Here is a 25,475-nt window from a genome sequence, read left to right on the forward strand (position 1 = left end):
TACAAAGAGACTTAGACACCACACAATAATAACGGGAGACTTTAACATCCCACTGTCAACATTAGACAGATCAATGAGACAGAAAGTAAACAAGGATATCCAGGAATTGAACTCAGCTCTGCACCAAGCGGACCTAATAGACATCTACAGAACTCTCCACCCCAAATCAACAGAATATACATTCTTCTCAGCACCACATCACACTTATTCCAAAATTGACCACATAGTTGGAAGTAAAGCACTCCTCAGCAAATGTAAAAGAACAGAAATTATAACAAACTGTCTCTCAGACCACAGTGCAATCAAACTAGAACTCAATTAAGAAACTCACTCAAAACCGATCAACTACTTGGAAACTGAAAAACCTGCTCCTGAATGACTACTGGGTACATAACAAAATGAAGGCAGAAATAAAGATGTTCTTTGAAACCAATGAGAACAAAGACACAACATACCAGAATCTCTGAGACACATTTAAAGCAGTGTGTAGAGGGAAATTTATAGCACTAAATGCCCACAAGAGAAAGCAGGAAATATCTAAAATTGACACCCTAACATCACAATTAAAAGAACTAGAGAAGCAAGAGCAAACACATTCAAAAACTAGCAGAAGGCAAGAAATAACTAAGATCAGAGCAGAACTGAAGGAGACACAGACACAAAAAAAATCTTCAAAAAATCAATGAATCCAGGAGCTGGTTTTTTGAAAAGATCAACAGAATTGATAGACTGATAGCAAGACTAATAAAGAAGAAAAGAGAGAAGAATCAAATAGACACAATAAAAAATGATAAAGGGGATATCACCACCGACCCCACGGAAATACAAACTACCATCAGAGAATACTATAAACACCTCTACACAAATAAACTAGAAAATCTAGAAAAAATGGATAAATTCCTGGATACATCCTCCCTCCCAAGACTAAACCAGGAAGAAGTTGAATCCCTGAATAGACCAATAACAGGTTCTGAAATTGAGGCAATAATTAGTAACCTACCAACCAAAAAAGACCAGGACCAGATGGATTTACAGCCGAATTCTACCAGAGGTACAAGGAGGAGCTGGTACCATTCCTTTTGAAACTATTCCAATCAACAGAAAAAGAGGGAACCCTCCCTAACTCATTTTATGAGGCCAGCATCATCCTGATACCAAAGCCTGGAAGAGAGACAACAAAAAAAGAGAATTTTAGACCAATATCCCTGATGAACATAGATGCAAAAATCCTCAATAAAATATTGGCAAACCAAATCCAGCAGCACATCAAAAAGTTTATCTATCATGATCAAGTAGGCTTCATCTCTGGGATGCAAGGCTGGTTCAACATATGCAAATCAATATACACAATCCAGCATATAAACAGAACCAAAGACAAAAACCACATGATTATCTCAATAGATGCAGAAAAGGCCTTCAACAAAATGCAACAGCCCTTCATGCTAAAAACTCTCAATAAACTAGGTATTGATGGAACATATCTCAAAATAATAAGAGCTATTTATGACAAATCCACAGTCAATATCATACTGAATGGCCAAAAACTGGAAGCATTCGCTTTGAAAACTGGCACAAGACAAGGATGCCCTCTCTCACCATTCCTATTCAACATAGTGTTGGAAGGTCTGACAAGGGCAGTCAGGCAGGAGAAAGAAATATAGGGTATTCAATTAGGAAAAGAGGAAGTCAAATTGTCCCTGTTTGCAGATGACATGATTGTATATTTAGAAAACCCCATTGTCTCAGTCAAAAATCTCCTTAAGCTGATAAGCAACTTCAGCAAAATCTCAGGATACAAAATCAATGTGCAAAAATCACAAGCATTCCTATACACCAATAACAGACAAACAGAGAGCCAAATCATGAGTGAACTCCCATTCACAACTGCTCACAAAGAGAATAAAATACCTAGGAATCCAACTTACAAGGGATGTTAAGAATCTCTTCAAGGAGAACTACAAACCACTGCTCAACGAAATGAAAGAGGACACAAACAAATAGAAGAACATTCCATGCTCATGGATAGGAAGAATCAATATCGTGAAAATGGCCATACTGCCCAAGGTAATTTAGAGATTCAATGCCATCCCCATCAAGCTACCAATGATTTTCTTCACAGAATTGGAAAAGAACACTCTAAAGTTCATATGGAACCAAAAAAGAGCCCGCATTGCCAAGACAATCCTAAGCCAAAAGAACAAAGCTGGAGGCATCACACGACCTGACTTCAAACTATACTACAATGCTACAGTAAACAAAACAGCATGGTACTGGTACCAAAACAGAGCTATAGACCAATGGCACAGAACAGAGCCCTCGGAAATAATACCACACATCTCCAACCATCTGATCTTTGACAAACCTGACAAAAACAAGAAATGGGGAAAGGATTCCCTATTTAATAAAGGGTGCTGGGAAAACTGGCTAGCCATATGGAGAAAGCTGAAACTGGATCCCTTCCTCATACCTTATACAAAAATTAATTCAAGATGGATTAACGACTTAAATGTTAGACCTAAAACCATAAAAACCCTAGAAGAAAACCTAGACAATACCATTCAGGACATAGGCATGGGTAAGGACTTCATGTCTAAAACACCAAAAGCAATGGCAACAAAAGCCAAAATTGACAAATGGGATCTAATTAAACTAAAGAGCTTCTGCACAGCAAAAGAAACTACCATCACAGTGAGCAGGCAACCTACAGAATGGGAGAAAATGTTTGCAATCTACTCATCTGACAAAGGGCTAATATCCAGAATCCACAAAGAACTCAAACAAATTTACGAGGAAAAAACACCCCATCAAAAAGTGGGCTAACGATATGAACAGACACTTCTCAAAATAAGACATTTTGCAGCCAAGAGACACTTGAAAAACTGCTCATCATCACTGGCCATCAGAGAAATGCAAATGAAAACCATAATGAGATACCATCTCACACCAATTAGAATGGCAATCATTAAAAAGTCAGGAAACAACAGATGCTGGAGAGGATGTGGAGAAATAGGAACACTTTTACACTGTTGGTGGGACTGCAAACTAGTTCAACCATTGTGGAAGACAGTGTGGCGATCCCTCCAGGATCTAGAACTAGAAATACCATTTGACCTAGCCATCCCATTACTGGGTATATACCCAAAGGATTATAAATCATGCTGCTATAAAGACACATGTACACGTATGTTTATTGTGGCACTATTCACAATAGCCAAGACTTGGAACCAACCCAAATGTCCATCAATGATAGACTGGATGAAGAAAATGTGGCACATATACACCATGGAATACTTTGCAGCCATAAAAAAGGGTGAGCCCTACAAAAGTCCCTTTGTAGGGACATGGATGAAGCTGGAAACCATCATTCTCAGCAAACTATCACAAGGACAAAAAAACCAAACACCACATGTTCTCACTCATAGGTGGGAATTGAACAATGAGAACACTTGGACACAGGAAGGGGAACATCATACACTGGAGCCTGTTGTGTGGTGGGGGGAGGGGGGAGGGATAGCATTAGGAGATATACCTAACGTAAATGATGAGTTAATGGATGCAGCACACCAACATGGCACATGTATACATATGTAACAAACTTGCACGTTGTGCATATGTACCCTATGTACCCTAGAACTTAAAGTACAATAAAAAACAAAACAAACAAAAATAAATAAAATTAACATTAAAAACCAAAAAAAAAAAAAAAAAAACCAAAAAAACAAAAAACAGACCTACAAAGAGACTTATACTCCCACATAATAATAGTGGGAGACTTTAACAACACACTGTCAATATTAGACAGATCAACAAGACAGAAAATTAACAAGGATATTCAGGACTTGAACTCAGCTCTGGACCAAATGGACCTAACATGCATCTATCCCAAATCAACAGAATCTCTACCCCAAATCAACAATACACACCCCAAACCAACCCAATATGCACCCCAAATCAACAATCTCTCCACCCCAAACAGAATATACATTTTTCTCAGCACCACATCACACTTATTCTAAAATTGACCACATAATTGGAATTAAAATACTCAACAAATGCAAAAGAATGGAAATCATAACAACAGAATGAAAAGAATGGAAATCATAGTCTCTCGGACCACAGTGCAATCAAATTAGAACTCAGGATTAAGAAACTCACTCAAAACCACACAACTACATGGAAATTGAATGACCTGCTCTTGAATGACTACTGGGTAAACAACGAAGTTAAGGCAGAAATAAACAAGTTATTTGAAATTAATGAGAATAAAGACACAACATACCAGAATCTCTGGGACACAGCTAAAGCAGTGTTTAGAGGGAACTTTATAGCACTAAATGCCCATAGGACAAAGCGAGAAAGATCTAAAACTGACACCCTAACACCACAATTAAAAGAACTAGAGAAGCAAGAGCAAACACATTCAAAAACTAGCAGAAGACAAGAAATAACTAAGATCAGAGCAGAACTGAAGAAGATAGAGACATGAAAAACCCTTCAAAAAAATCAGTGAATACAGGAACTGTTTTTTTGGAAAGATTAACAAAATAGACCACTAGCCAGACTAATAAAGAAGAAAAGAGAGAAGAATCAAATAGACACAATAAAAACTGATAAATGGGAGATAACACTAACCCCACAGAAATACAAACTACCATCAGAGAATACTATAAACACCTCTACACAAATAAACTAGAAAATCTAGAAGAAATGGATAAATTCCTGGACACATCCTCCCTCCCAAGACTAAACCAGGAAGACATCAAATCCCTGAATAGACCAATAACAAGTTTTGAAGTTGAGGCAGTAATTAATAGCCTACCAACCAATAAAAGCCCAGGACCAGACAGATTCACAGCTAAATTCTACCAGAGGTACAAAGAGGAGCTGGTACCATTCCTTCTGAAACTATTCCAAACAATAGAAGAAGAGGGACTCCTCCCTAACTCATTTTATGAGGCCAGCATCACCCTGATACCAAAACCTGGCAGAGACACAACAAAAAAAGAAAATTTCAGGCCAATATCCTTGATGAACATCGATGTGAAAATCCTCAATAAAATACTTGCAAACCAAATCCTGCAGCACATCAAAAATCTTATCCACCAAGATCAACCCGGCTTAATTCCTGGGATGCAAGGCTGGTTCAACATACGCAAATCAATAAACGTAATTCATCATATAAACAGAATCAATGACAAAAACCACATGATTATCTCAATAGATGCAGAAAAGGCCTTTGATAAAATTCAACACCCCTTCATGCTAAAAACTCTCAATAAACTAGGTATTGATGGAACGTATCTCAAAATAATAAGAGCTATTTATGACAAACCCATAGCCAATATCATACTGAATGGGCAAAAGCTGGAAGCATTCCTTTTGAAAACCAGCACAAGACAAGGATGCCCTCTCTCACCACTCCTATTCAATGTAGCGTTGGAAGTTCTGGCCAGGGCGATCAGGCAAGAGAAAGAAATAAAGGGTATTCAATTAGGAAATGAGGAAGTCAAATTGTCTCTGTTTGCAGATGACATGATTGTATATTTAGAAAACCCCATCGTCTCAGCCCATAATCTCCTTAAGCTGATAAGCAACTTCAGCAAAGTCTCAGGATACAAAATCAATGTGAAAAAATTACAAGCCTTCCTATATACCAATCATAGACAAACAGAGAGCCAAATCATGAGTGAATTCCCATTCACGATTGCTACAAAGAGAATAAAATACCTAGGAATACAACTTACAAGGGATATGAAGGACCTCTTTAAGGAGAACTACAAACTACTGCTCAAGGAAATAAGACAGAACACAAACAAATGGAAAAGCTTTCCTTGTTCATGGATAGGAATAATCAATATCATGAAAATGTCCATACTGCCCAAAGTAGTTTACAGTTTCAATCCTATCCCTGTCAAGCTACCATTGACTTTCTTCATAGAAGTAGAAAAAACTACTTTAAATTTCATATGGAACCAAAAAAGCGCCCATATAGCCAAGACGATCCTAAGCAAAAAGAACAAAGCTGGAGGCATCACTCTATCTGACCTCCAACTATACTACAAGGCTGTACTAACCAAAACAGCACAGTACTGGTACCAAAACAGATATATACACCAATGGAACAGAGACATCAGAAATAATGCCGCCCATCCAAAACCATCTGATCTTTGACAAGCCTGATAAAAACAAGCAATGGGGAAAGGATTCCCTATTTAATAAATGGTGCTGGAAAAACTGGCTAGCCATATGCAGAAAACTGAAACTGGACCCTTTCCTTATACCTTATACAAAAATTAACTCAAGATGGATAAAAGACTTAAATGTAAAACCTAAAACCATAAAAACCCTACAAGAAAACCTAGATAGTACCATTCAGGACACAAGCATAGGCAAAGACTTCATGTCTAAAACACCAAAAGCAACGGCAACAAAAGCCAAAATTGACAAATGGGATCTAATTAAACTAAAGAGCTTCTGCACAGCAAAAGAAACTATTATGAGAGTGAACAGGCAACCTACAGAATGGGAGAAAATTTTTGCAATCTACCCATCTGACAAAGGGCTAATATCCAGAACCTACAAAGAACTTAAACAAATTTACAAGACAAAAATCAAACAACCCCATCAAAAAGTGGGCAAAGGACATGAACAGATACTTCTCAAAAGAAGACATTTATGTGGTCAACAAACATGAAAGCTCATCATCACTGGTCATCAGAGAAATGCAAATCAAAACCACAATGAGATACCATCTCACGCCAGTTAGGATGGCAATCATTAAAAACTCAGGAAACAACAGATGCTGGAGAGGATGTGAAGAAATAGGAACATTTTTCCACTGTTAGTGGGACTGTAAATTAGTTCAAGCATTGTGGAAGACAGTGTGGCGATTCCTCAAGGATCTAGAACCAGAAATACCATTTGACCCAGTAATCCCATTACTGGGTGATACTATACAGACACATGCACACCTACGTTTATTGCTGTACTGTTCACAATAGCAAAGACTTGGAACCAACCCAAATGCCCATGAATGATAGACTGGATAAAGAAAATATGGCACATGTACACCATGGAATACTATGCACCCATATAAAAGGATAAGTTCATGTCCTTTGCAGGGACATGTATGAAGCTGGAAACTATCATTCTCAGCCAACTACCACATGAACAGAAAACCAAACACCACATGTTCTCATTCATAAGTGGGGGTTGAACAATGAGAACACATAGACACAGGGAGAGGTACGTCACACACCAGGGCCTGTCGGGGGTTGGGGGGCTAGAGGAGGGGTAGCATTAGGAGAAATACCAAATGTAGATGATGGGTTGATGGGTGCAGCAAACCACCATGGCACATGTATACCTATGTAAAAAACCTGCATGTTCTGCACATGTGTCCCAGAACTTAAAGTATAATAATAATATAAAAACATATATATATATATATTAGCCAAATAAATAAATGAAAATAATCAGCCGGGTACGGTGGCTCATGTCTATAATCCCAGTACTTTGAGAGGCCAAGGCGGGTGGATCACCTGAAGTCGGGAGTTTGAGAACAGCCTGGCCAACATGGTGAAACCCCATCTCTACTAAAAACACAAAAATTAATCAGGTGTGGTGGCACACAGCTGTAATCCCAGCTACTCGGGAGGCTGAGGCAGGAGAACTGCTTGAACCCAGGAGGTGGAGGTTACAGTGAGCCGAGATAGTGCCACTGCACTCCAGCCTGGGCGACAGAGTGAGACTCCGTCTCAAATACTAATCATCATCATCACCATCACACCTCTGGGAAATCTTTCCTGAATAATCATGTTCCCATGTATAAATCTCCATCTCCCACCTAGAACACCTATTGCCTTTAAGTGCTTTCATGTCGGGCTGCTCTGTTAGATTTTGAACTCCAAGGACAAAGACCATGCCTAAAATTATGCCTGACACATAGTTTGTGACTAATGTTTGCTGAATTAAAGTTGCTCTCTCCTATGATTCTACTTCGTGATCACCTGTGAGCCTGGATACTGGATAACTAAGTAAGTATAATTACATGTATGGTAATTATGAGATTCTCAGTGAGAGAATGAGGGCCTGTCCCCATGGGAAAAGCACCCAAGCTTAATATACAGTCTTTGGAATATCAATTCTGGCTCTCTCAGACCTTTGTTGGATTACTTGTTAGCTTTCAACCATGTTCCAGAGCAATGAGATGTTACTACACTTAAAAATATTAAGCAGTCTGTCTATCCATTAAAGCAGAAGCTAGTGAACACTTCTAAATTTAAGCTGGAATCTTAAGAGAACTTTAGGAATGTAAAAACAATGAGCACATAGCATTCATTATCATTGCTATAGGCCCTTCCTAGTCTTTAGCAAAATGTTCTACTGAAGCAGAAAAGTGCTATATAATGATGCTTACAATCTACACTGAAAGGCAGTATAGTACAGTTCTTAAAGGTTCATGACTGCCTGGTTTGCAATTTGACTCTTACTCACTAGTAATGCAACCTAGGGCAAGCTGCCGAACTTCTCTGTAACTGTTCTTCATCTATAAGATGGGACTAATAATAGTATTTCTTAAACGGTGCCTGGCCTTTGATAAGCAATCCATAAATGCTATTATTTTTATTTTAATTACTTTGTCAGGAAAAGATCCCAGTCATTTCACAAGTCACCTAATGCCTTTTATATACCAGGACTGGGCTAAATGTAGTGTAATCCACTCTCCCAACCTTTTTTTTTTTTTTAAGAAAGAAAAAAGATGTGACTCTCCATACCTTATAAGTCCAGATATCCAACTCAGATAAGATAGACAGCAGCCCCATCGTTGCCTACTCAGGAAAGAGGGTTCTATGGATAATACTGTCAAGAATCGTATTACTCACATCTAACTTTGGACTTATACTGCTCCTCATCTGGTCTTCATCTTTAAATCATGTTTTTGTTTGTTCTGTTATTGTGGAAATAAGTATATACTTACCAACTATAGACCAGGCAAACATCACAATCACCACAAAAAGCCGAACCATGAAGTTTACAGGTCCTGGATCAGCCAAAAGTACCAGCCGGCAAATCAGCATTGCTACTGTCAAGGGAAGTATACAGTAACCCAGTACACAGAGGCTCTGAAAAAAAGATCTTAAAAACAAAATACATTAATAAAGATCATAAATACAGCTGATGGGTGTTATGACACAGCTTATTACATAGATTTCTCTATATAATGGACTGTTTCCTCCTTCTTGGTACATAACATCTACATCCTAACACTAATTATTAAGTACATGCTTTTGGCTGGGTGTGGTGGCTTACGCCTATAATACCAACACTTTGGGAGGCCAAGGTGGGTGGATCACCTGAGGTCAGGAGTTTGAGACCAGCCTGGCCAACATGGTGAAACCCCATCTCTACTAAAAATGCAAAAAAATTAGCCGGGCATTGTGGCGGGTGCCTGTAATCCCAGCTACTCAGGAGGCTGAGGCAGGAAAATCGCTTGAACCCGGGAGGTGGAGGTTGCAGTGAGCTGAGTTCGTGCCACTGCACTCCAGCCTGGGTGACAGAGCAAGACTCCATCTCAAAAAAAAAAAAAAAAAAAATTAAGTACATGCTTTAATTTTCTTTCCCTATACTCTTCCTCCTCTCCTCTCAGATCCCTTAAAAGTCAATCATCTAACACCAGATGATCTGCTCTAGTTCCTACAGATATCTTTCTCTGAACCTCTAAGATGGTGGTTCTTAATCCTTTCTAGTTTATAGACCTATTATACTTGAGAATTTGTTGAAAGCTATGGACCACTTGCCCCCCAAAACGTATATACTCTTCTTACACAAAAAAGTCTGCCTATGATTTCAGGGCCTGGAGAGGGTATCTGAAGCTTATTAAAGGACCTCAGATAATTTAAGACAATTTAACTCAACAAGGTTATCTCTGTCCAGTAGTAGTGGTTTTAAGAACACTTCTCTTTGGCCCTTATTTAGTTCGATTTTTCTTTTTAAAAAAATATCAGGCCAGGTATGGTGACTCATGCCTGTAATCCCAGCATTTTGGGAGGCCAAGGTGGGAGGATCACTTGAACCCAGGAGTTCAAAACCAGCCTAGGCAATACAGTGGGACCCCATCTCTAAAAAAAAAAATTTTTTTTTAATTAGCCAGGCATAGTAGCACATGCCTGTAGTCCCAGCTACTCAGGATGCTGGGGCAGGAGGATCCCAGCTACTTGGGACGCTGAGCCTGGGAGACAGAGGCTGCAGTAAGTCATGATCACACCACTGCACTCCAGCCTGGGTGACAGACTGAGACCCTGTCTCAAAAAAAAAAAAAAAAAAAATCTAACTAGCCTGTCTTCCTTAATCTAAGATATACTACCTGGCAAGGGGGAAAAACAATGCATTTTAATAATACTCACATGTTCCCTCCAAGAAGCTTTGAGTTGAGGGTGATGGTAACTGCACCAAACCAGACAATGACAAACACCTCTGCAAACTGGGGCCCTCCATCTTTTTCACTATCTACAGAGTCTCTTTGCAGCATTCTGAGAAAAGGAAACAGCATAAGAATTGCTTAATCTTTTACTTAGGGCAACACAGTTAAGGCATGGGTTCTCAAACTTTGAATCAGATTGCTGTGCTATAACCTCACCCGAAGATCTGTAATATGTAGGTTGTACTAAAAGGAAAATGACACAAGTGTTTGGCAAGGCTCCCTTACTGCAAATTCCAAATGCCTCAGGACTACAAGGGGTGCTCCATTTGACCTTGTTGAATTACTGAAGACCTTTTTTTTTAAGCGGTGGTTATAAACTGAAGGGTCAAATGTACCTCACAGATATGAGGTTTTGGGCTTATATAATATTTAAGATGATTTTGAATTTAAGTTGACATTATTTTATTTCACATAAGAATATGAATTTCTAGATCTTCTTGAAAAAATGATTAGACTTTCTAACACTGAGCCTGCATTCCAACACTGCAACAATTAAATGTAGCTGACATAAGTGCAAAGGGCTTACAGTCACCATATCACTACTACGTGCATTTAGGTTACTACTCTAGCCTTTAGACATATCTGAATTTGCAATTCTTGGGTTAAGGTTTCAGTTGAGATATTTAAAAACGGAAATAGGCCAGGTATGGTGGCTCAGCCTGTAATCTCAGCACTTTGGGAGGCCAAGGCAGGCAGATCGCTTGAGGCCAGGAATTCGAGACCAGCCTGGGCAACATGACGAAATCCCCGTCTCTACAAAAAATAAAAAAATTAGCTGGCCGTGGTGGTACATGCCTATAGTTGTAGCTACTAGGAAGGCTGAGCTGGGAGAATCACTTGAGCCTGGGAGGTTGAGGCTACAGTGAGCTGTAATCACACCGCCGACTCTGCCTAGGTAACCGAGTGAGAGTGCCTCAAAACAAAATAAAAATAATAAACAAAAATGGAAATGGTCTATAAACCTTTTTAGTTGTTGATTTTTAAAAAAATCAAAACATACAGATTATTACTAAAGGGTTTTGCTTTGGAATTGAGTAGTTGAACAACCACTTAACTATTCTTTCTTTGTCTAAGAATTTTACAGATGTAAACTGTTTTGAATATTTGGACTTGGTGTTATTACCAAGAAAAATAGTAATTGTAAGCTCACAACCTCTTCTTATTAAACAGTATAGAGAAGTCACACTGTAAGTCTTTCTTGCCCTGCTATGCTACTTGGCAGTACGCACAGGCTTTTGTATTCTATGCTATGCATATTCCATTCCAAGTCCTGACAACCAGATGCAACGAATGGCCAGCACTCATCACTTGTTGCCTGGAATCCCTATTGCTTCAGCATGGTATGATGGAAAGAATATTAACTAGCCTGGAAAGCAAGAGACCCAGATACTGATCCTAATTCTGTCACTAGATATGTCACTTGATGTCCTGGGACTCCAGTTTTCTCTGCAACTAAGTGGGGTTAAACTACGTAATCTATAAGGTTAATCTTTCAAAAGTAAAAAAATATATATATATGCTCAGGACATCTAATATAAACCCCTCCATCAAGGCATTAGGCTGCATCCCTTGACATAGTTACTAAAAGCATAAAAAATAGTACTCAACATTATTACCTAAATTAATATATGCTCAATTTAAATTTAAAAAATTAGAGAAGTCAGCAAGAAACTTAGTGAATTTAGACCCACAAAGGGTTAAGCCTGGAAAGGACCCTCAATCATCTCCCTTTACAGATATGGAAGAGGAGACCCAGAGTGACTAGGTGGGAAGAGATGTGTAATGAACCCTAGAGGTACAGAGTAGATAGTGAGGAAACCTGAGGTTGAATCTCAGGTCTACCACTGATTATGTGATCTTGGTTAAATCCTCAACCTTTGTGAACCTGAGCTTATTTGTCAAAAAAAAAAAAAAAAAAAAAAAAAAGAAAATAATTTTAATTCTTGCTATGTGGCTAAAGTAAGAGAAAGTATTTCAAAGTTTTCTGCAAACTGGGAAAAATTATACAAACATTGGTTATTAGTAGCCCAAAGTCACATAGCTAGCTGACAGTAGAGTCAGAATGCGAACTCCGAACTGAATTCCAGGGCAGTATTTTTTCCCACTCTATCAATGGTTATATTCCTCTCTCTAGTGTAACCTTTCTCTCCTTCCTCTGTCCTCTTCCTTTACATACAACGTGTATGAAAAAGTACAATGCTCTGAAACACGATCTTGCTTTTCACTACTACTTCTGATTTATTCTCATTCTCATTCATATTTTTAGTAAGATTACAGAGAATTACGTTTGCAAACAAAGGGTGCTTAAACCTTAATTCACTTAGTTTAATAATGGGGAGGAACAAGAGAGTAAATAAGTAAATAAATATTTGTTGAATAGACATGGTTAAAACAGACTAAAATGTCATTGGTTAAGGAAGGTGAGCCTAATTTCATCATTTTTTAATTGATTTGGAAAGTGACGTTAGAGGCTTAAATACCTAAGGAGTACAACATGTCCAACATGTCATACAAGTCCTAAATGAAATATTCAATCAAAATCCCCTACAATTTTGAAAATCCACAAAAAAGTCTAGTCTAGCTCAAAGGACAAAGAAAGAAAATGCAAGTACTTACAATGCGAGTGTCACACAAAGGATCAAAGGGCCCCACAAATCCCCTAGGAGACAAGAAAAGACAGAAGCAAAGGTAATATTTTCTATCTTTATTCCAGTATCTACCTCTCTCCCTCCTGGAATTCAGACATCAAGGCTCTCTTTGCCTGCCTAAGCCTTCCTACCTCTCCTCTCCCACTACCTGCCCTCCCTGTCCCCTAATCCTGAATGCACTTCTTTACATAGACTTTAAGTTTTGTTTACTTCATATCCCACAAATCACCCTTCCCTCCTCCCCATCTACTAAGCCACATACTGGCATCCTATAATTAAAGACCAATGGACAAACAATCAGAAGACCTAGGTTCCCTACCCCATACTCTTAAGAAAAAAGACTATAGCCAAGGCACTTTACCGATCAGAGACTGCACTAGACAAGGCAAGTATAATCATGCTCAGTTCACAAATACAAAAAATGAAGCTGAGAAGGAAATGACTTGCCTAGTTTTATATGTGGAGGTGGGACCAGAACCTAAGGCTACTGATTTTTTTTTTTTTTTTTTTTTTTTTGAGATGGAGTTTGGCTTTTGTTGCCCAGGCTAGAGTGCAATGGCGCAATCTCAGCTCATAGCATCCTCTGTCTCCCGGGTTCAAGCGATTCTCCTGCCTCAGCCTTCCAAGTAGCTGGAATTACAGGCACCCGCCACCATACTTGGCTAATTTTTGTGTTTTTAGTAGAAACAGGGTTTCACCATGTTGGCTAGGATGGTTTTCAACTCCTGACCTCAGGCGATTCGCCTACCTTGGCCTCCCAAAGTGCTGGGGTTACAGACGTGAGCCACCGCACCTGGCCTGATTCTTTTTTTTTTTTTTTTTTTTTTTTTTGAGACAGGGCCTCACTCTGTTGCCCAGGCTAGAGTGCAGTGGTGCGATCGTGGCTCACTGCAGCCTTAACCTCCCAGGCTCAGGTGATCCTCCTACCTCAGCCTCCTGAGTAGTTGGGACTACAGGCACATGCTACCACACCCAGCTAATTTGTATTTTTTGTAAAGATGGAGTTTTGCCGTGTTGCCCAGGCTAGTCTTAAACTCCTGGCCTCAAGTGATCCACCCGCCTCAGCCTCGCAAAGTGCTGGGATTACAGGCATGAGCCACAACACCCGGCCTGGTCTTTTGAGTCTTCGACCAAAGTTGTTGCCACTCTGTCGTACTGCTTCCCTTTTATAATTAGTATACTGAATTAATACAGAGTTGCTGTTCTTCTAGGCAACAAAACAGCCCAGTATTGGTAATTTCACAAGGTTAAACTTTAACAAATAACATATGAAGGCTTTCTGAAAACTGCAAAAGGCTATGAAGGCTCTGCCAGCATCAGGTCTAGCAAACATGGTCCTCAATCAAAAGCTGCAGGCTGGGTGCGGTGGCTCATGCTTGTAATCCTAGCACTTTGGGAGGCTGAGGCGGGTAGATGGCCTGAGCTCAGGAGTTTGAGACCTGCCTGGGCAACATGATGAAATCCCATCTCTATTAAATACAAAATATTCACTGGGCATGGTGGCACGTGCCTGTAATCCCAGCTACTCAGGAGGCTGAGGCATGGGAATTGCTTGAACCCAGGTGGCAGAGGTTGCAGTGAGCCAAGATCGTGCCACTGCACTCCAGCCTGGGTGACAGTGCAAGACTCCGTCTCCAAAACAAACAAACCAACAAAAACAGCTACCGAGTGATTTGGTCAGGTTCGGTAGCTCATGCCTGTAATCCCAGCACTTTGGGAAGCTGAGGCGGGAAGACCACTTAAGGTCAGGAGTTTGAGACGAGCCTGGCCAACATGGTGAAACCCCGTCTCTAACTAAAAATACAAAAAAATGAGCCAGTTGTGGTGGCACATACCAGTTATCTCAGCTACTCGGGAGGCTGAGGCAGGAGAATCGCTCAAACCCAGGAGGCAGAGGTTGCAGTGAGCCAAGATCACAACCTCCACTCACTACACTTCAGCCTGGGTGACAGAGCAAGACTCTGTCTCAAAAAAACAAACAAAATAAGCTTCTGAGTGATTTGTATGCCAACAGTTTAGTAGCACACAGCTTAGAGCACAATTACCTTCCTCAATTCATTCCAAAAAGGCACATATCCCACATCTAACTTTAACCTCACATGTATATAACCTTACCCAAGAGACGTACGCAAATTTATATACTTAATATTATTTATTTTTTAATTATGTAAGTAATTTTGACACCATTGTGGAAAGTTTGGAAAAGACATAAAAAACCATAATCCTACCACTTCTAATAAAACTGCTACTAATTTCATTACTTTTTTTTTTTAATTGCTCAACTTAAAAACTGAATTCAAGTGTACTGTCATGTGCCACATAATGACATTTTGGTCAATGACAGTGGTCCCATAAGATTATAATGGAGCTAAAAAATTCCTATCACCTAGTGACATCTAGTACAACACATTACTCACGTGTCTGTGGTGATGCTGGTATAAACAAACCTACTATGTTGCCAGTCATATAAAAATATAGCACAATTATGTACACTACATAATACTCTACTTGATAATGATAAAAAATGACTATGCTACTGTGGTTTAAGTGTTTACTATGGTATACTTTTCATTGTTACGTTGAAGCATACTTCTACCTAAAAAGTTCAGCCTGGGTAACAGAGCAAGACCCTGTCTCTAAAAACACGTGTTTTTTGTTTGTTTGTTTGTTTTTTCTTTCTTTGCTTTGTTTTGAGACAGAGTTTCCCTCTTTTCACCCAGGCTGGAGTGCAATGGCGCAATCTTAGCTCACTGCAACCTCCACCTCCCGGGTTCAAGCAATTCTCCCGCCTCAGCCTCCCGAGTAGCTGGGACTACAGGCGTCTGCCACCACACTCAGCTAATTTTTGTATTTGTAATAGAGACAGGGTTTCACCATGTTGGCCAGGCTGACCTGGAACTCCTGACCTCAGGTGTTCCACCCACCTTGGCCTGCCAAAGTGCTGGGATTAGAAGCGTGAACCATCGTGCCCGGACAAAAAAATTTTTAAAAATTAGCTGGGCATGGTGTCACAGGCTCCAGGCATGGGAGCCTGAGGTGGGAGAATGGCTTGAGCCTAGACATTTGAGGCCATAGTGAGCTATAATCACGCCACTGCATTCCAGCCTGAGTGACAGAGCAAGATCATGTCTCTAAAAAAAGAAAAAAGTTAACCATAACACAGTCTCAGGCAGGTCCTTCGGGAGATATTCCAGAAGAAGGCATTGTTATAATCGAAGATGGCAGTTTCATGCGTGTTCATGCCCCAGAAGACCTTCCAATAGTATAGATACAGAGGTGGAGGACAATTGTACTGATGATCCAGTTCTGATCCTGTGAAGGCCTAGACCAATGTGTTTGCATTTGTCTTCGTTTTTAACAAAAAAGTTGAAAAAATAAAACATTGGCTGGGCACAGTGGCTCCTGCCTGTAATCCCAGCACTTTAGGAGGCTGAGGTGGGCAGATTGCTTGAGGCCAGGAGTTTGAGACAAGCCTGGGCAACATAGGGAGACCCCCATCTCTACAAAATATTTAAAAACTAGCCAGGCGTGGTGGCACATGCCTACAGTCCCAGCTACTCAGGAGACTGTGGCAGAAGGACTGCTTGAGCCCAGGAGTTTGAGGCTGCAGTGAGCTATGATTATGCCATTGCATCTCCGCCTTGGTAACAGAGTGAGACGCTGTCTGTTTTGACAGAACTCTGATAAAGAAAGCAGTCATCAGACTAAATGATAGGCTTGAAAATGAAACTGTCAATAAAGGTACTAATAATTTGTTAAATGTTTATGGGTATTTACTATTATATTAACATTTAGGCCAGGGGTGGTGGTTCTCGCCTGTAATCCCGGCACTCTGGGAGGCCAAGGCAGGTGGACCATTTCAGGTCAGCAGTTCGAGACCAGCCTGGCCAACATGGCAAAATCCGTCTCTACTAACAATACAAAAATTAGCCGGATGTGGTGGCGGGCACCTGTAATCCCAGCTATTCCAGAGGCTGAGGCAGAAGAATCGCTTGAACCCTGGAGGCAGAAGTTGCAGTAAGCTGAGATTGTGCCATTGCACTCCAGCCTGGGCAACAGAGCAAGACTCCATCTCAAAAAACTAACAAACAAAAATTTAAACATTTGTCTTTCCCTTGGAGATCATTAATTCTTTATGTGTCAGCAGCTTCCAGGAATATTATGCAATATATGTAAATATTATAAATTAGCATCCTCCAGAAATGCATTTTGTAGTAACCACTAGAGCATTTTTAAAAATTTATATGGGCCGGGCGCGGTGGCTCAAGCCTGTAATCCCAGCACTTTGGGAGGCCGAGACGGGTGGATCATGAGGTCAGGAGATCGAGACCATCCTGGCTAACACGGTGAAACCCCGTCTCTACTAAAAATACAAAAAACTAGCCAGGCGAGGTGGCGGGCACCTGTAGTCCCAGCCACTCGGGAGGCTGAGGCAGGAGAATGGCGTGAACCCAGGAGGCGGAGCTTGCAGTGAGCTGAGATCTGGCCACTGCACTCCAGCCTGGGTGACAGAGCGAGACTCCATCTCAAAAAAAAATAAAAAATAAATTAAGAAAAATTTATATGTATGCTATATATTTTATATATATATATATATATATATTTTTTTTTTTTTTTGAGACAGGTCTCGCTCTATCACCCAGGCTAGGGTGCAGTGGTGCAGTCATGACTCACTACAGCCTTGATCTCCTGGGCTCAAGCAATCCTCCCACCTCAGCCTCCCAAGCAGCTAGGACTACAGGCATGCGCTATCAGGCTTGGCTAGTTTTTTAATTTTTAGTAGAAATGAGGTCTTGCCATGTTGCCCAGGCTGGTCTCAAACCCCTGAGTTCAAACAATCCTCCTGCTTCAGCCTCCCAAGTGCTGGTATTACACATATGAGCCACCATGTCTGGACACTGTATATTTATTGATGAGGTATATTTATTGATGAGGTATATTTATTGATGAGGGCAATATAATAAGCAAAATCTTTCAGTCTCTGAGATTCCAATCTAAATTTTTAATTTCTGCCTGTAATCCTAGCACTTTGGGAGGCTGAGGCAGGTGGATCACCTGAGGTCGGGAGTTGGAGACCAGCCTGGCCAACATGGTGAAACCCGTCTCTACTAAAAATACAAAAAAATTAGCTGGGCGTGGTGGCAGGCACCTTTAATCTCAGCTACTCAGGAGGCTGAGGCATGAAAATTACTTGAACCCGGGGGGCGGAGGTTGCAGTGAGCCAAGATCACACCACGGCACTCTAGCCTGGGAGTCAGAGTGAGACTCTGTCTCAAAAAAAATAAAAATAAAAATAAAATAAAATAAATGTTTAATTTCTGCCAGAAGTTTGATTTACATATCATTTACATATTTTTTTCATCCTACAAAATGATGTCAGTTTTATTACCACAGAGCCTTTGCCTCATAAAGTACTTATGATAAGGCACGGTGAGATAGATTAAGCAAACCCTTAAAAACTTCATATACTTACAATCTCTCAAAAGAGTATTACTTTTCCTTGGGTACAAAACATGCATGAATTTTTTCCCAACAGCTTTTAGATCACGCATCTGAAAAACAGAAACAACCTGTTGTATTGTGATGACCAAGGTTGTCAGCAGCCTTACTTAATTTGCTAAAATTTCTTTTATTTCAATCTCCTGTGAACTCTTCATTGAATTTTGCAGATAATTCCAGTTCAACTCCTTCACTACACAAACAAACCAGAGAGGTAGGGTATGCTTTTTCTATTAACTTCTTAAGCCAACTTTTAACACTTTTCCACATCTTTTTTGATCTGTTCTGTTTTGATGTTGAAAACAAATCCATAAAAAAGAAACACAGCCCTCCCAATAGGCTGCTTGAAGAAACTAAAACAATTGCACTATAAAAAGCTGCTCTACAAAACACAGTATGCGACATTCAGTTCATAGAAGATGAGGTCTCAAGGGTCAATTAGCCTGCTCTCTAGCTACCACATTCTTTGCAATATATGAAATAAATTTCTAACATTCCCAATTTAATTGGTAAACAAATCCTAGAAGCCAGATTAAAAAAAAAAATCACGAAACTGGAGGAAGGGTTCAGTAATACAAATACAACCTCTCAAAGTACCACTGAGCTAATTCTGTTTTAGTTTTTTCACCTAGAACTTTATCCATGTTATTAAACACTTTGTAAACATAATTTTTAATAGTTGTTTAGCATCCCATCACAAAGATACAACATAATTTACCTAACCAATACCTCATCTATGGTTCATTTATTTCTAGCTTTCCCCTATTACAAAGAATGCTATAATAAACATCTTTGTATATTGACACTTTCATGTTGAAAATTTTTGTTTTACATTTTAAAACTTTCCTTATACTATATTTGGAGAAGTATGATAATATATTGGTTTAAAAAGATTTGGACATTTTAAGATTTTTTTTTTTTTTTTTTTTTTTTTTTTTTGAGACAGAGTCTCGCTCTGTTGCCCAGGCCAGAGTACAGTGGTGTGATCTCCGCTCACTGCAACCTCCACCTCCCAGGTTCAAGCGATTCTCCTGCCTCAGTCTCCCAAGCAGCTGGGATTACAGGCGTGCGCCACCATGTCCGGCTAATTTTTGTATTTTTAGTAGAGATGGGGTTTCACCATGTGGGTCAGGTTGGTCTTGAACTCCTGAACTCAGGTGATCCGCCCGCCTTGGCCTCCCAAAGGGCTGAGATTACAGGCGCGAGTCACCATACCTTGCGGTTTTAAGATTCTTAATATGCATGATAACCAAACTGCTCTCCAAAAAGGCTGTACCAAATTATTCTCTAGAATAAAATATTAAACTTCAGTATATAAAACATATTCAAAACCAGTGAACCAAATGAAAATATTGCAAAGTACTATCAGTTACTTAGTCCCAGGATACTGAACAGAAGTTCTCTCAACTAGTCTAACTTACGATTGTATTGCGAACAGATTCATTTAATGTGGAGCTGTCAAACTCCCGGATGCGAGATTTCATAGGAATGGTGATTTCTCCTTCTACGGGGATGTCTTGTGAGATGGATATATCTGAAAGGCCTGCAAACTGAGAGGAGTCACGGGGAAAAAAGTAAGCCTGTAATAAACTGTAGCATTCCTCATATATAACATCATTTCCTAGAGAGTTAGGGCCATGTATTTTGTAGGGTTTTACATAGGAAAGTAGGTGTTAGCTCAACAGACATTACACAATGCAGTTAACAATAATTCTCAAATTTATTTCTTTAAAGATTAAACATAATGAAAAAACTAAAGTAAATGTCATAGACACCTTCTTGCCCACCAACATTTAGCATAAAATCTTCACATGGCGCAAGCTAGCAAAATTGAGATAATAATTGTAAAGTTATTAAAAAGTGACCTTTTAGCAATCACTGTCTTAGAATGGCTGCATTTCTGTTGCACTTCTGCTCCCCAGCAGGCTCTAGTGGCCTCTGCTGGCTAAAAATGAGCATTACATGAACCATAAAAGCAAGTGGGAGGAAAAGGGAAATAGCAAAATATACCTTGATTACACTCTTTATAGGTTACCTGGCAATTACAGAGCAAATACAATTTTCAAAGTGAATAAAGAATGTGAACTTTTAAATTCATACTCATCTGCTAAATTTTATTACAACCGAAACTCGAATCTACAAATTCCTAAGAAAATAGAGGCAATGCCTTCTCATACAGTTTTTGGACCAGTAGGCACAATTTTTAGTGGGCAACAGTTGCAGATAGAGGAAACACAACACAGTATACTGAAATTTTAGAAAGAATGAGGATGTTCACAGAATTTGTAAAGGGTTGGGTGCGGTGGCTCATGCCTGTAATCCCAGTACTTTGGGAGGCCAAGGTGAGCAGATCACCTGAGGTCGGGAATTTGAGACCAGCCTGACCAACATGGAGAAATCCCATCTCTACTAAAAAAACAAAATTAGCTGGGCGTGGTGGCGCATGCCTGTAATCCAAGCTACTCGGGAGGCTGAGGCAGGAGAATCGCTTGAACCCAGGAGGTGAAGGTTGCAGTGAGCCGAGATCACACCATTGCACTCCAGCCTGGGCACCAAGAACAAAACTCCATCATAAATAAATAAATAAAATGAAATAAAATAAATTTCTTAACCACATTCATATTTCTTAACTATAAGAAACATTCCATAGGATTTTTTTTAAAGGTTTCCTATAGAGGAAAGAAAGGAATAGGATAGAGCAGACAGGGAGAGAAACTAGGCTTTTTTCAATACATATTGTTCGTATAAATGACTTGCAATCATATAAACAGTTCACACAATTATGAAACAAAATTAAAATTTGAAGGAAGCAATCCCTGAAACTGAGAGAAAAATTAAACCAATGAAACTACCACGTATTGAAATAAACACACAACCACAAAGATAGCACCTATTTCAAGTGACTATATAACACTGTAATTTGACTTCTAAGATCTAGGAAGCTGGAAAGACCATTCCCCAAGTAGAACAATGAGAAAAGGCTAGATACTTTACTTTATTATAACTTTCCCTGAATTCATCTGAGACCTGAGTTGTAGGGAGACCAAGTAGCCTGGATGAAATCTAAAGAACGCCAGGTGCTTCCACGAAGAGACATCAGCAGTGGCTCAACGGTAGCAAAGCATGAGGAGAAGACAATGCTGCACACCACACCACACAGATGAGTGAGAATTCAACTAAAATTTTAAATAAATTGCTAAAGTCCAAGTATGGAAGAGCACAAGAGTACAGAACCCCTAGAAGCAACAGGCGCAAGGGGAGTTCACACCCTCTTGCAGGCTCTTCTCTAGAAAAAAGCCCCTAGAGAGAAAGAGCCTTAAAGCCACTTGGACAAAAACAAGTTGCTTTCAGAACACAGGCAACAACTCACTGAAGCTGGTGAAAGGGAAAAGGAAAAGCTCTCTACTACTAAGGGATGGACAAGAAACCATCCTGGGCCCAGACCGTTAAGAGTTTCCTTCAGGTAGGAGGGGGACAGGATCACCAAGAAAGTGCCACCCAGGAGACCCAGGGACACATGGTATGCCTAAGGCAGAGACTAGACTATGACAACAAAGAATCCCCTTTCCCTGGCCCCTATCACCAGGCTAGCAAGTATGGAGCAATAAACAACAGCAGTCTACTGCTGGAGGAAGGGCTAGAGCTTAGAAAGAGATTCACCATGAGATGCAAGGGCAAAGACAGAAGCTGAGTATAGAACATGAACATTAATAAAAACATTGGGGCTGGGTGCAGTGGCTCATGCCTGTAATCCCAACACTGGGAGGCTGAGGTAGGAGAATTGCTTGAGGCCAGGAGTTTGAGACTAGTCCGGGTAATATAGTGAGACCCCCATCTCTACAAAAAAATGTTTTTAAAAAATCAGTTGGGCATGGTGGCATGCAACTGTGGTCCCAGCTACTGAGGAGGCTAAAGTGGGAGGATCACTTGAGCCCAGGAGGCCAAGGCTGCAGTAAGCTATGATCACGCCATTGCACTCCAGCCTGGGTAACAGAGTGAGACGCTGTCTCAAAAACAAAACAAAACAAAACAACAACAAAAAACAAAACACTGGGACAACATAGTACCCCTACCCCTAAACACAAGGTAACAGCAGAGGAATCTGAAGCTGGTGATGCACTGAAGGTACCCATAGCAACAACGAAAAAAGAACAAATGAAGCTCAACTCCTGACTAGACTGACTTAACCCCTACTGACTGACAACTCAGTAGCAGAGGTGTGCCACTTCTGGCAGTGTATACATGATGTCTAGCGTTCAATATCAATAACAAATTATCTCCCCCATATTCACATAAAAAAACAACCCACTACGAGACAAAGCAATCAACAAAACCAGACTCTGAGATGACCAAGATGTTAGAATTATCAGAAAAGAAATTTAAGATTACTATGTTTAATATGCAAAAGGCTCTAGTAGAAAAGGTACATGCATGAATGGTGATGAATTTCTGCAAAGAGATGGAAACTGTAAGAATCAGATGGCAATGCTAGAAATACATGAACATAGTAACAGATGAAGGATGCCTTTGCCAGCCTTATCAGTTAACTCAATACCAAAGATTTCAGAGCTAGGTCAGTCAAAATTATCCAAACTAAAACAAAAAGAGAAGAGTAAAAGAACAAAAGATAAAAGAATAGAGTATGTAGGAACTATGGGAAAACATTAAATGGTCTTATTATGTAAATAATTGGAATCCCAGAAGAATAGAAAGATAACGGCTCTGAAGAGATATAGGCCAACTGCAGTGGCTGATGCCTGTAATCCTAGCACTTTGGGAGGCCGAGGCAGACAGAATGCTTGAGCCCACGAATTCCAGACCAGCCTGGGCAACATGGTGAAACTCCATCTCTACAAAAAAATATTTAAAAATTAGCCAGGAGTGGTGGCACACACCTGTAGTCCCAGTTACTTGGGAGGCTATGGTGGGAGGATCACCTGAGCCCAGGAGTTCAAGGCTTGCAGAGCCCAAGATCATGCCACTGAACTCCAGAGACTCTGTCTCAAAAAAAAAAAAAAAAAGAATAGCTGAAAATTTTCCAAAAATAATGAGATATCAAATGACAGATGCAAGCTTAAGAGAACCCCAATCAAGATGAATACCAAACTACAAAATGAAAAAATCCACAAACCTAGACACAAACTACTGAAAACCAAAGAAAGAGAAAATCTTGAAAGTAACCAAAGAGAAAGGCATTGAATTCATAGGAACAAAGATAAGAATTATAATAAAAGGCCGAGCATGGTGGCTCACACCTGTAATCCCAGCATTTTGGGAGGCTGAGGTAGGCAGATCACCTGAGGTCAGGAGTTCAAGACCAGCCTGGCCAACATGGTGAAATCCCATCTCTACTAAAAATACAAAAAGAATAGCTGGGCATGGTGGCAGGTGCCTGTAATCCCTGCTACTTGGGAGGCCGAGACAGGAATCACTTGAACTCGGCAGGCGGAGGTTGCAGTGAGCCAAGATCACGCCACTGCACTCCAGCCTAAGTGACAGGGTAGGACTCCACCTCAAAAAAAAAAAAAAAAAAAGAAAAGCCATCCCTAAAAAAATATAAACAAACAAATAAAGAAAGACATCTCACCAGAAACTATGCAAACCAAAAGAAAATGGAGGGACACTTCTGGAGGGCTAAAAGAATAAAACTATTAACACAGAATTCTAAACCCAGCAATACCTATTAAAAACAAAGGCAAAGTAAAAACGCTTTCAGACAAGCAAAAGCTAAAATATATTCTACAAGAAATGCTAAAGGAAGTTCTTCAGAAAGAAGGAATATGATATCAGAAGGAAACTTGGATTTACATAAATAAATGATCTCCCAAAGTGGTTAAAATGAAGGCAAATATGACATTTCTTCCTATTTTTAATTATTCTAAAAGATAATTGCCTAAAGCAGGGGTCACCAACTTTCTGTAAAGGGTCAAACAGTAAATATTTCAGGTTTTAAGAGTCATATGGTTTCTGCTGCAACTGCTGAACTCTGCATTGTAGCATGAAAGCAGCTAAAGATAACACACAAATAAATAAGTGTAGCTCTGTTCCCAGAAAACTATACTTAGAAAAACAGGCAGTGGGCCAATTTTTAAATTATAAAAATATAATTTAGGAGATAATTGGAAATTTGAACCCTAATAAGATATATTAAGAAATTATTAATTTTTTACACGATTATTGTGGTTATGTTCTCTCTAAAAGCAGAATTCTAATTTGGGAACTGTGGCACACACCTATAGTTCCAGCTAGTTGGGAGACTGAGGTGAGAGTGTCCCTTGAGGCCAGAAGTTGAAGGCTGCGGGTGCTACGATCATGACTGTGAACAGCCACTGCACTCCAGCCTGAGCAACATAGCAAGATGACAACTCTAAAATAATACAAAATCAGAAAGAAAAAAAAAAAATCCTTATTTATTTATTTATTTATTTATTTATTTATTTATTTATTTATTTTTTCGCAACAAGGTCTTGCTCTGTCATCCAGGTTGGATTGCAGTAACATGATCATAGCTTACAGCAGCCTCAATCTCCCAGGCTCAAGCAATTGTCCCATCTCAGCCTTTCAAGTAGCTGGGACTGTAAGTGGTGCCACCACACCAGGCTAGTTTTTAAATTTTTGGTAGAGACAGGGTTTTGTCATGTTGCCCAGGTTGATCTCGAACCTCTGGGCTCAAGCAATCTGCCCATCTCGGCCTCCCAAAGTGCTGGGATTACAGGTATGAGCCACCGTGCCCAGCCAGAATCCTTATCTTTTAGAGATACATACCACATATTTACTAATGTAATGATGCCTGAGATTTGCCTCAAAATAATACAGAAAGTAGGTAGGGCTGTAGAAGAAAGAAG

At 39.8% G+C, this 25,475-nt stretch overlaps 1 protein-coding gene across 5 annotated transcripts in view; it reads right to left on the minus strand.

Moving 5' to 3' along the window:
- YIPF6 (Yip1 domain family member 6) overlaps positions 1 to 25,475 on the minus strand; it is a 45,117-nt gene that overhangs the window by 11,823 nt on the left and 7,819 nt on the right. For 3 of the 5 annotated variants that reach the window (XM_073013600.1, XM_073013601.1, XM_007991941.3), the window contains exons 2-6: positions 20,052 to 20,180; positions 18,605 to 18,683; positions 13,100 to 13,142; positions 10,407 to 10,532; positions 8,981 to 9,138 (exon numbers count right to left, since the gene is read on the minus strand). In XM_073013600.1, coding sequence (XP_072869701.1) covers positions 8,981 to 9,138; positions 10,407 to 10,532; positions 13,100 to 13,142; positions 18,605 to 18,683; positions 20,052 to 20,180 — 535 coding nt within the window. The remainder of the gene's footprint in view (positions 1 to 8,980; positions 9,139 to 10,406; positions 10,533 to 13,099; positions 13,143 to 18,604; positions 18,684 to 20,051; positions 20,181 to 25,475) is intronic. The other 2 variants (XM_073013602.1, XM_007991943.3) reach the window with 1 other exon arrangement.

Source organism: Chlorocebus sabaeus, chromosome X (genome assembly GCF_047675955.1).
Source record: "Chlorocebus sabaeus isolate Y175 chromosome X, mChlSab1.0.hap1, whole genome shotgun sequence".
Classification (NCBI taxonomy): domain Eukaryota; kingdom Metazoa; phylum Chordata; class Mammalia; order Primates; family Cercopithecidae; genus Chlorocebus; species Chlorocebus sabaeus.